Source organism: Martes martes, assembly GCF_963455335.1.
Source record: "Martes martes genome assembly, chromosome: 14".
In the NCBI taxonomy this organism is placed as follows: Eukaryota; Metazoa; Chordata; class Mammalia; order Carnivora; family Mustelidae; genus Martes; species Martes martes.
In genome coordinates, this window is record NC_137902.1 from 22203746 (window position 1) to 22216252 (window position 12507).

Sequence of the window (12507 nt, forward strand, 5' to 3'; positions counted from 1 at the left end):
GACATATGTTCACCCTATCTAGGGTTCATTTTAGAGAGAGCTAAACTATGACTTGTCATATGGTCAAAGCAGCTCCTAAATCAACATCAACCAGCTTTGTAAATGATTCTATCTTTATCAGTGGATTTGACTCATCATATATATGAATCTCAGTCTAAAAATGCTTTTGTACAGTCACAAAATAGAATGGCACTTTTATAATTGGATTGTATGATAGCACCTTGATTAAGAATCAGTCTAATTGTTAAGGGTGCTAACTTCTGAGCACTTGTGATGACAAGACTCATAAATGGTATCAGCTCAGATACATAAAAGATCATGTTTGCAGAGGTGCAAAATTTTTTTCTTTTTGAAAACTTTAAAAAAAAAAAGGATTTTATTTATTTGAGAGAAAGAGAGAGAGAGTGAGAGCAAGTGCTTGAGTGGATTGTGGGGCAGAGGGAGAGGGAGATTGAGATTCCCCACCAAGCAGGAAGCCTGACACAGGGCTCGATTCCGGGACCCTGAGATCATGACCTGAGCTGAAGGCGGATGCTTAACTGAGCCACCCAGGCAACCCCTGAACACTTTTTTTTAAGAACCTTTTGTTCCTTTTGAATTGGGATGCTATGAAATACCACCAAAGTCAAGAGAGCTGATTTTGTGGTTATTTTCTTAAAGCGTGGATTCCCTGTTGGTAGTAACTTGGAGCAGATGAGTGTTTTATAGGGTTGGCATAGTATCAGTAGGAATCGAGTTATGCAGCAGGATGCATATAAAATAAAAAAAAAAAAAACACATAAAATAAAAATTTTGGATGGTTTTATACAGGTCTGCACCATGATAAAAATTGATATTTCTATATGTTTCTGGGACACATTTACCATATGACCATTCACCCTCAGACCCAAATTGCCTTTTGTTATTTTTGTTGGTCCAAGGTTACCTAAAAGTCAGGTTATTTTTTGTTTTGTTTGGTTTTGTTTTAAAGACCTCAGAGAACAGTAAGTATTCTGCTTTCAGTTGCTAGGTTATATTGTAATTGATACCAGTGCTTTTGCTGTGAAGATAAAGATACAAGGACTATTTGCTCTTAAGAATCTCATTTTTTAAAAAGTATCAGATCCTGAATTAAATGATGGGATTGTAATAACTAGATATAGGCTCCCTTAATAAAGACTTAGTTATACACACTTTAATGGACATTAAACACATTTATCTTTCTGTAATTTAATCTGGGTATTTTATCCCCCCTAAAAATCCACAGCCTGGAATTTCTTGACTTTGGGTCTCTTGATGTCTCTGTGACTGACTAACAATAAAAATCATTTGGTCTTCAATAAATATTCACCTTGAATTGATACCAGTTTAGAAATATACAGCCCTCAGAAAATTTAAGGTAGCTGAAACCCAATGAAAAATCTGACAATTCAAGTCATGTGTATGTCAAATATGCTAGATCAGAAAACCTTGCTACTTATTCTGAATATAATAATAACAACAAACTTTTTATCACATTCTCCTTCTTTTAATTATAAGTAACAAATTGTACAGAAAATCATTGTCATCGTGTATCTCCAAGATGGCTGCCACCAATTCTCGCCACCCTTTTGTATGCGTGTATATTGTTCTTCCTCCCTTAAGAGGTAGAGTCTACTTTTCCCCTCCCTTTACACTTTGCCTAGAACTGGTGACTTGTTTATCCAATGGAATGTGGCAAAATGGATGTCCTGGGACCTCTGAAGCCAGGTCATAAGAAGCATTGCAGCTGCCACTTGAGTTTCTTGAAATATTTGCTCTTAGGATGCTCACACTTTGATGAAGTCAGCCACCAATTACGAAATCCAAGAATCACAAAAATGCAATGCTTTGTGAGTTTCAAGCCATATGGAGAGATGCCCTTCTGTGTAGAAAGAGAGAGAGAGGCTAAGGCCAGATACATCAGTGAAGAAGCCATCTTGGAAGAAGAACCTCCAGTTCCAGCCCCATAGCTGACATCACATGGATTTGAAACTAACTACCCAGCTGAGCTCTTCCTGAATTCCTGACCCACAAAACCATGAGCAAAATAAATAGTTGTCTTAGACCACTGTTCTGAGGTAGTTTGTTACACAGCAGTAAGTAAGTGGGACAGAGGTCCTTTTCTCTTTAATGTATTGTATCAGTTCTGCTGTTTATGAGATACGTATTTTGAGATGGAATTAGTCCAAGACATAGAATTGCCTAGAAAATGCAATCATGAAAAATGCAATCATGAAAAAAAATCGTCTTCTTAAATTACCACACTACTATATCACCTGCTCTCACCTGCTCTGACTGAAGGAAAGGAAGAAAGTATAGAGGAAAAGCAGCAGATAATATAATTATACTCAGGGGCATGTCAATTAAGCACACTCACCCTTTTCTGCTTCTCAAAAACAACTTGAAATGATCAGTGTCTGTCATTAAATAATTGAAGAACTAAGAAAAAAATTTACATGAAACAGATCTCCTTGTTAACAGGAGGGCCTTCTTCCTGAATGTTCCCCTTCAGCGCCATCTTCCTGGGAGCTTGGCAGTGGAGCTGCAGAGGCGATTCTCACTTCACTAATCTGCAAAGCCTGGAGGAGAGAAACCCCTGGTGGTCTCCACAGTCTTCTCAGGAAAGCTTTAATAGCCAAATGCATTAGCAAGGTCTCGTGTGGCTGAGACTTCATTAATCTCCCCCAATCTATCCCGGTATATTTGCCCATTCACCATGAAGCTTTAATATAAGTAAGTAAAACTAAAACATACTTGTCAGGATGATGGTACAAGGAAAGCAAGGAATGAAGAATGTGGGCACATTCCGTTCGCTAATTTTTAGAATAGATTCATTCCTGTGGGCTCTTTGCATTCTCTTGACTTTCAACTTGACATTTATTCAAACTCAAAAATCAAATGCACAACTTCGAGATTTAACCAAAAACGGTGTGTCCCTCACCTAAATCAATGTTAAAATATACTGATAGCGTCTCTTTCTTGCTCTCTCTTCCCCTCCACCCCTTCTCCTTTATCATTTCTGGTGGAATAAAGAGCTTTCTTATCATTAAATGAACATCATTTCTTGTAAAGTTTCCCATGAGCAAAGAAGATGAACGTCCGCCTCTCCCAGCATTACTGCTCCTTCTGATAGCAGCTAACATTTTAAAATGATGTAACCTTTTGGCATTTATAGATCTTTGGGGATTTAAGAGAGAAGTTACTCTGGGACCTGTACCGCCCATGGAAGTGTGTTCTGATTGAGTTTGAGCCGAGGCTGTGGGATAATGCTGGGATTTTTAAGGAAGCTCAGATATCCTCAAGGTCTAATCAGTCTCCATAGTGGCTGCAAGAATAAAAATGTTTGTCAAATTTGTCCACCATTCTCTTCCTCTAAAATGCCATTTTTAAAAACCAGGTAATACAGTGCTAAGCATTAACGAATATTTCATATTCCCTACTATCCCCTTAGTATGACAATAGTTTTTTCTCTGGCAAAGTGACTTTTTTAGATGCCATTTAGTCATATGATGTTTCCTAGAAAACCAGTTATACTGGAATGATTCTTACTTGTTTTAGCATAAATTTCTTGGAGAAGTCTCTTGTGAGGAAATGTTTGTTTCCCTACCTTGTGTTATTACTAAGTCAGAGCTTTTTGCTCATTTCTGTCATATTTTTGTAACCTATACTTAGGATAAAGCTTAAAAACAGTCTTCTGGGGGTGCCTGGGTGGCTCAGTCAGTTAAGCGCCTGCTTTCAGCTCAGGTCATGATCCCAGGGTCCTGGGATCGAGCCCCTATCGGTCTCCCTGCTCTGAGGGGAGTCTCCCTGCTCTGAGGGGAGTCTCCCTCTCCCTCTGCCCCTCCCACTTGCACTCTCTCTCTCTCTCTCTCTGTCAAATAAAAAAAAAAAAATAAAATCTTAAATAAAACAAACCAAACACACAAACAAACAAACAAAAAACAGTCTTTTGAAGGACAGATGCTAGAAGGGTGAGGAAGAGAAGGCCTGGGCCATTGTGGAAAATCTGAGTCTGAAGCAGATCTGGGTATTTTGATTTCAAAGATTTATATTTAAAGGCAACATTTTTTTAAAGCCAAAAAATTATCTTTATTTCTTTAGGAGTATCTTACCAGTCATTCTGTTATGGAAAGTCTCCATTACCTAGCTCTTAATTCCTTACTGCCAACCTGCTTTTCCCATCTATATTTTTATGGCATATTTGCAATATAGTCTCTCTCTCTCTCTCTCTCTCTCTTGCCCTTTCTCTACCCATCCCTTCCTCCCCTTCCTCTTGAACTCAACTATCACATTGTTGCAAAACATATAGTACTAAATGTGCTATTTTTTGTGATTAATGATAACATTAATACAAAACTTAGCATTTCTTTCACACAGATGATCTTCTGTAATCTACGCATAAACCCATACAGTGTATGCCATAGATAGCTTTAGCACCCACTAGCTGTGTGACCTTGAACTAATCACCTAATTTATCTAAGCCTCATTTCCTCATCTGCCAAATGGACCTAATAGCTACCTGAAGTATGTTTAAGCAGTTTAATGAAGTAATATTTTAATGGTTTAGTAGAGTGTTTGGTACAGAACATGGTCAGTAAATGTAAACTTTTTTTTTTTTTAAAGATTTTATTTATTTATTTGACAGACCTCACAAGTAGGCAGAGAGGCAGGCTAAGAGAGAGGGGGAAGCAGGCTCCCTGCTGAAAAGAGAGCCTGATGCGGGACTCGATCCCAGGATGCTGGGATCATGACCTGAGCCAAAGGCAGAGGCTTTAACCCACTGAGCCACCCAGGCGCCCCTAAATGTAAACTTTTTTATAGGATCACTACTGTCAACAAGAAAATCTGCTCATGAAAAGATTCAGTGAGGTATTAGCTCTTCAAAGTGGCATGACTGATATATAGCAGAGGTGAAACTCAAATCTGTCTTTGGAGTCAGGCCCCGTGTTATTTCCTGTGATTATAGTTTGTTTTTCCTTCTTCTCCTGACAAGAATGACCTTCACTAAACACACACTCTTTGTCTTTTTTGAAGAAGTACACACATTCATAGCAACATTCACGGTGGTCAGGTTTAGGATTTGGTCATGGCTCTTCTTGCGGGAAAATAGGTCTGTAGATTAAGATCCCCATGCTTAGCCCTACAGATCAACCCTCCCATATCCATATCCACATCCATATCCATAGCCATATCCATTTCCACATACAACCCTCCCATAGCTACCTTTCTACATTTCCTTTATGAGAGGGGTCAGTTTTATCCACAGTAATGGAAGCAAGGACTCACTGTGAAATGATAGTTTTTAGTTTGTGATTCTCTAAGTTGAGTCAAAGGAGAAGGTTATGTTCAGTAGTTCCAAGAGAAATAAAAAACTTTGTTTTTGTGGGCTGGGGGGCAGAGAGAGAGAATCTTAAGCAGACTCCATGCTCAAACATTCAGTCCCACAACCCTGAGATCGTTATCTGAGCCAAAACCAAGAGTTGGATGCTTAACTGTCTGAGCCACACAGGTACCCTAAGAAATCTTTTTAAAGGTTTCTTTCTTGAATTGTCTCCCAAGGAATGTAACCCATACACTGTCATTCCTGGAGAACCTCACTCTTTTTCTGTGTACTCAAAAGGGTTGGGCAAAAGGAGTATAGCTTGCTCTTATGTAATAATTAATAGGTAGAATTTTCTGACAGGGCTGGTAAGAGACATGTGAGAGACTGAAATTATAATATATACTTCCTGAAAATTCTTTTTCCCCTAAAAAGTCAAAGCCTTTGGGTCTGTATTTTAAAAAAAAGATTGGGGCGCCTGGGTGGCTCCGTGGGTTAAAGCCTCTGCCTTCGGCTCAGGTCGAGATCCCAGGGTTCTGGGATTGAGCCCTGCATGGGGCTCTCTGCTCAGCAGGGAGCCTGCTTCCTCCTCTCTCTCTGCCTGCCTCTCTGCCTGCCTCTCTGCCTACTTGTGATCTGTCCGTCAGATAAATAAATAAAATCTTAAAAAATAAAAATTAAAATTAAAATTAAAAAATTAAAAAAAAGAAAAGTTTAAAAGTAAGCTCACATGAGGAACTCTTTAGACTACAATGCCAGAGTTTCCCTGCAATTCCATTGAATCAGCTTTCAGGTTCAGAGTAGATGGTCTGTTGCCCAAACATTCTTGTGGTCTCTTGGTATCGAATGACCCAATTTTGTGTTAATGAACATGGATTGTGCATTAGATGAGCTTCACTGAGTTTGGGTGGGGGGCGGGACAGGAGTGGGATTTAGGACACATGATTGCACACTGAGTCTGCCTTTCTACAGATTCCATCAGTGTATACTTATCTGAACTTTTTTTTCTATTTAATCACATCCCTGTTCTTTTCTTGTTATTGTTTGTACTCCAGTGATTTTCTTTTCATGGGTCATTCTAGGGTTCTGTATAGCTTCCCCCAATACTGTCATCCAAATAGTAGCCAATTGATGATCCCTTATTGCTCTTACCCTCCGCTCCTCTGGAAGGGATAAATGCTCAGCTCACATTGGGAATAAACAGCTTTTCCACCTACATTGATCAGCAGATTATTTACTTGCTCTGATTCAATTTCACTTAATTTGTTTTTAATATTGAAGCCAGAGGTTTGCAAATAGCCTCTTAGAGTGTTTATATATAGATTCTGGTTTGAATCCAGTGGTTAGATAACTGGAGTGCACAGTTGCTACTACTGCTGTTTTTCTTTGCCATCGTTGTCATCATCATGGAAAGTCTTTGTTATGCACCTGTGATACAGGTATCTGGATCTGAGTTAAGCCTTAAGCAAAGCAAGAGATATCCCGACTATATTACCTCTCCATGATTATAGCCCTATAGTCCATGAATGACAAGGGGTAGACAAATGAACAAACAAGTAATGAACACATAAAATAAATACTCTGTGATTTAGGACCAAAGGAATGGTAGGAAGAGGTATGTTCCTGGAGGTGGTGAAGCTGCCCCTTATTAACTCCCACCACGTCTAAAGAGGTAAATGTTAGAATTCCAAAAACAACACATCTAGGAAAAGAATCTGGAAAACCAAATAGTAGTGTTATTCCTTAGGGAGGGGTGTCCTCAGTAGGCACCTGGAAAGATCAGAAAGAAGGCTGCCGGGCAGCCTTTTGTAGAATTACGTCATGTAGCCATATGTTGACTCTGGAGCGAGTCAAAGAGTAAAGATGCATTTAATTTCTGATGACACTGGGTTGTCAGAACGACTAATACCAAAAAAAGGGAGAAGTGACATTTTCAATCTATAAATTGCATTTCATGTTCATTTGTCACCTCTAGGAAAAGCAAATAAAGTTTCTTCCTTCTCCCAAAGTGGATGATGAATGATTGCTTAGGGTTGGGTGGCAGGAGCCTGTGTCGCCATTATTGACTTTCTATGGAAAACAATTCATCTACGGATGCAGTCAGTGCAGTGTCTGCACACCCTGCAAAGCATGAGTAAACTGCTTCTAATCACTCAAGGGCTGATCTGAACAGAGAATAATTACTTTCCTGTTAAAGACACACTCTTCCCCTTGTCTCAACTCTCCTGGCCTCCAAGTACAACAGTGGGGATTTGTTCCAGAGGACTCAGACTCAATGTCACAGGGGTTCATGGACTGCTTTCAACCAAAGTCAGGTATGAGGACGACTCACTCATTCACTGATTTGTTCATTCATTTGTTATTTATAAAGGTGGATGGACCTACTGCAGACCAAGCTTTATGCCAGGCAAAGACCCCTCTTTTTAGAGAGCTCACTTGAGGAATTGTGCAGAGTTTAGATCCGTGCCTTTTACAATGTCACCTTAAAATTCTCTCCTTTTCGGGCACCTGAGTGTCTCAGTCGTTAAGCATCTGCCTTGGGTTCAGGTCATGATCCCAGGGTCCTGGGATTGAACCCCTCTTTGGGCTCCCTGTTTGTCGGGAAGCCGCTTTTCCTTCTCCCACTCTCCCTGCTTGTGTTCTCTTTCTCTGTCAATTAAATAAATACAATCTCTAAAAAAAATAAAAAAATCTCTCCTTCTGATCATATCCTAGAATACAAAGGACTAAACACAAATAGCAGAAGAGGGCAGAGAGCCAAGGTAAACCAGCAAACCAGGCATCATTGAACATGTCTAAGAAATATAATCTGTTATTTTTTGAGGAGTATTCACTAACTTGTAGGTACTATTTTGATAATATTTCCCAGGAATACCTTCTTGAGAATATAGGACTTTATAAAAGACATCATTTATGTCTAAAGATTGGATCACATTTATTTTTACACTGTTTGTTTTTTGGAGTTTAAACATTTTCTATTTAGATCTTGCTTATGGGGGTGCCTGGGTGGCTCATTCATTAAGTGTCTGCTCAGGTCATGATCCCAGGGTCCTGGAATCAAGCCCCATATTGGGCTCCCTGCTCAGTGGGGAGACTGCTTCTCCCTCTCCAGCTCCCCTTGCTTGTGTTTCCTCTCTTGCTATTTCTCCCTGTCATAAATAGATACAATCTTTAGAAAAAGATTGTTAACGTATTTACTTTTAATAGTCTTCAGAAGGACACAAAAACCTAATTTATTTAGAAATAAGTTACTAAAGAACTTGAATTTAAAGACTGAAATAATAAAATTCTATTTATTCAGTTAATAATTTAAGTACTTTTTGCCATTCAACCACTGCACTGATTGCAACCCAATTATGTTGAAGGCTGTGATTAAGTAATTGAAATACATTGTACGCAATGGCACATACTTACGTGTGTATATGCATTTGTGTGTTTATTGTTCAGTTGGAAATGAATGCGGGTCATAACACAAAATGGAAAAAAAAATACATCCATGATATTATATAGAGATGTGAATAAAGAAGTAGAGGGAAGCACACACCTGGTTTGACTTGTTGAAGGAATAGGGTCATGAGCAATTTATTTTTCTTTTATTTTGAATTCTGCTGGCAGTCTTACAAAGTTTGTGCAATAAAAAATGGCTAAATAAAAATGGATCCAGATTGACCTGTTTGTTTTGTGTGGATTTGAGCAGAGATTTGAGAGAGGAAGTTTTGTGTAATTCAGACCCATCTATAAATCTGACAGGGGGACTTTCCTGACAGCTTCCATCATTTCCAGAATGTCAGATTCTCAGAGAGAGGGTTTCAGGTGAGAGAGGGAAGGTGAGATTTTGGTCTACATATTTTTAGCACTCAGAATAAAAACAAAGGGAGCTGTGAATTTTGTTTATTCAATATGAAGTATCCATATGTGTGAAAATACTTGTGTTATTCTGCCTTCCCTTATCTAGTATTATCTGGAAGCAGAAGATCTCATATAGTCTGCTGACTTAGAGCACAGATGAGTATCAAAAATATTGTAGATGACACATGAAAACCAGCCTGATTTGAGGCTATTCGGCGGGCCTACTGTTTTTATTTTGATGAAATAGGCTGCCAGGAGGAGCAGGTGGTGAAAGCTGTGCTCATGGGAAGAAAGGAGAACATATTTTGGCTAACAGGGAACTAGAAAAATCAGAGGAGGGGAAAAAAAACCACCTTGCCTGAGACAAGGATGCTCTATAAAATTGAACCACTTCGTATTATTGTGGAAATGACTTTCTCGCCATAGTGCCAAAAGGTTGTTATAGATTATTGTTAATTGTGGTTGGAGACACAAACCAATGTGATCACTTGATGACTTATTTGTTATTTGGAAAATGACAGCTTTCATATGCCAATAAATATGAAATCACCTGGAAGTATTCTGGGGAATTTAGGAGGCATCCGAACGTCCTTGCTGAATGCACCCGCTAGACTTTAACGAAGGGACGGGAGTTCGTACTTTGTACATGACCCGGTGGTCCTGTCTCAGCCATCTGAAGAGCGAACACTGTTCACTGAAGAGACGGAGACACCTACATAACTTTGTCACAATTTTTGGTTGGTAGACAGTGGCCTCGCTGGAACATGGAGCGAGGCAATTAGTCTCCAGTTCCGTGTGTGCTCTTCGTCTCGTCCTGAGGGCGGCTGACAGCCAGGATCGCGCTCGCTCCACCACGTCCCTCTCTCCTCTTCACGAAGGGGCAGGTTGAAGGAATGGCGAGGAGCCTCCAATCCATCCTGGGTTACATAAACACAGTTCAGTCCGCGCGCGCGTCTGCCGTGCGCTCTTCATGTGCCATTTGCGCTGACAGGACACCGCTCTCCACACTGACACGAACTGTTCTTGAGGTTTTGATGCGACGGCCTCCCAAGGCCCGAGAAAGCTCTGTGTGTTTGTCTGGCCTGCGGATCTTTTCTGACGAGGCTCTAGTATTTTTTTTTTTTTTTTCCCTTCCCCTCTCCTCTTTTCCTGGAGCTGCCGCATCCTTAGCCGGGAAGCTTTACACCCCGGGCTGCGGTGATTTCTCTTCATACGGCCACACATTAAGCACATCTTTCATGCTTCTCCGAACCAAGCTCAGAAAGTGCCAATTAATAAGTCGCCGGGGAAGGAGTCCGTGGGTAGCATTAAGGCCTCCTGTCTGGAGATATTAGGTGCGCGCTTTGACTGACGGAAAGCAGACCCGTGGAGAGTCGGGAATGAGGCACTTTATCACATGTTCCTGGAGGCATAAAATGAGAGAATAAAAAGCGGTGTTCAGGGCGGCTCCTCCATCGTGGTCCTGTGGTGGCTGGTCCCCACCGCTCTGGCCGTGGTCAGCCGGCCTAACAAGAAAGTACAGAGCAGGGGCGCCTGGGTGGCTCCGTGGGTTAAAGCCTCTGCCTTCAGCTCAGGCCACGATCCCAGGGTCCTGGGATCGAGCCCCGCATGGGGCTCTCTGCTCAGTAGGGAGCCTGCTTCCCCCTCTCTCTCTGCCTGCCTCTCTGCCTACTTCTGATCTCTCTCTCTCTCAAATAAGTAAATAAAATCTTTTTTTAAAAAAAGTACCAAGCATCTGAAGCTGTGAACGTGTCCACATGTAAAGCAAATTCTCCGGTCAGTAGGCTGTCGACGGAGCAGGACGCCCAGCTTCTCTTTCCACGGCGCTTCCATTCATGCCCGCTCAGACTGCTCTGGGTGTCTTTTTACTTCCATGTGACGACTCCGAAAACTCCTCATTTATTTACTTACTCATTTGGAAAACATTTATGGAGTCTATAAAAGATGCTGGGTATTACTCTAGCTTTTGGGAATATAGCCGTGGGGCAGAAAATGAGAAATATCCAATGTCCCTATTCTCATGGAGTTTATGTACTAGTAGGGAGTATGTAGCTGATAAGCAAAATAATAAAGGAAATTATGAGATAGGTTAAAAGGTGACAGAGGTGGCCTTATACAATTTCCAGAGAAGGCTTTAGACTGCCCAGCCTTTGAGTCAAGACTCAGAAAATCAGACTAAAGGTAGGATGACATACAGGGCTAGTGTTGATGTGAGCAAGAGCTTGGCTTATGGTAAGAGAGAAAAACCAGTGGAGCCCATGCAATGTTTCTTTCCACTTTAACCACAACAGACTATGACAAGTCTTGCTCTTTTATGTCCCCCAAATGGAAAGTAGACAAGGCACAATAGGAAAGAGGGCCGAGGTTAGAGGAAGAGTGGGACATTCTTTTGATGAAGGGTGGGACATACTTTAGATGAAGGAAATAACCGTGGCGGGGGAGAAACAAGGAATCCCATAGAACAAACTAAAATGCACCCCTCTGTGTCCTCTTCCTTCCTTACACCTTGTCTGCCTCTTTGAGTTTTTGTTGTTTTTTTTTTTTATAGTTTCATGGCATTGGTCCAGGAGAACAAGCCCGCAGAGTCAAGGTCCTTGTTTGACCAAACGTTCTTTGTTCTTTTTTCCTCTCTTTCTAAAATTTTAACTTGTTGCTAAGTTTTGTACATTTGTCAGCTTAACGTTTTGTTGTTTTCTCTCCCCCACAATTCCTGGCCGCAGATTATGTTACTCACAGACCCGGAGATCGAGAGCAGTTTACTCATCAGCTCCAATGAGGGGGCCACCTATCAAAAGTACCGGCTGAACTTCTACATCCAAAGCTTGCTTTTCCACCCCAAGCAAGAGGACTGGATTCTGGCATACAGCCAAGACCAGAAGGTGAGTGCGATTACCTTGTTGGAGACAACAGCGCACAGTTTTCCAGGGAACCGGCCGCTAGCTAATTGTCTCTGCATTTCTTCTCGGTGGTGGCTTTGGTTTTGGGCAGTAGCCTGAACTCTGAGCCAGGGGCTCAGGGGCAGCAGGGAGGATTTCAGGGTGCTCGCTTGAGCTGTGTCTACATCTGAAACAGCATGTAAGGCAAAAGCCTGACACTCAGGAAGACATGGTGGAGAAGCAGTTCTTGACCTAGATGTGGCGGGGCGTGGTGTTGGGACCCTTTGGAATTTGAGACTGTTTTGTGCATGTGGAGATATGACCGTTTTTCTGGATAAAGGGCCCATAGCCTTTCTCAAAGCCTTATAGGGAAGGACAACCTTGGAAAGGCGAAGAGCACTAACTAGGGATTTGCCAAAACAGTGAGAGAAATGGCCAGAGAAGCAATAATAAGGTCCACAG

General features: G+C 41.2%; 1 protein-coding gene across 5 annotated transcripts in view; it reads left to right on the forward strand.

Annotated features, from left to right (window-relative positions):
- The window catches only part of SORCS1 (sortilin related VPS10 domain containing receptor 1), a gene marked incomplete at both ends in the record, with an annotated part of 503495 nt that overhangs the window by 314044 nt on the left and 176944 nt on the right, over nt 1–12507 (forward strand). For all 5 annotated transcript variants that reach the window (XM_080823332.1, XM_080823334.1, XM_080823333.1 and 2 more), the window contains one exon: nt 11890–12048. In XM_080823332.1, coding sequence (XP_080679458.1) covers nt 11890–12048 — 159 coding nt within the window. The remainder of the gene's footprint in view (nt 1–11889; nt 12049–12507) is intronic.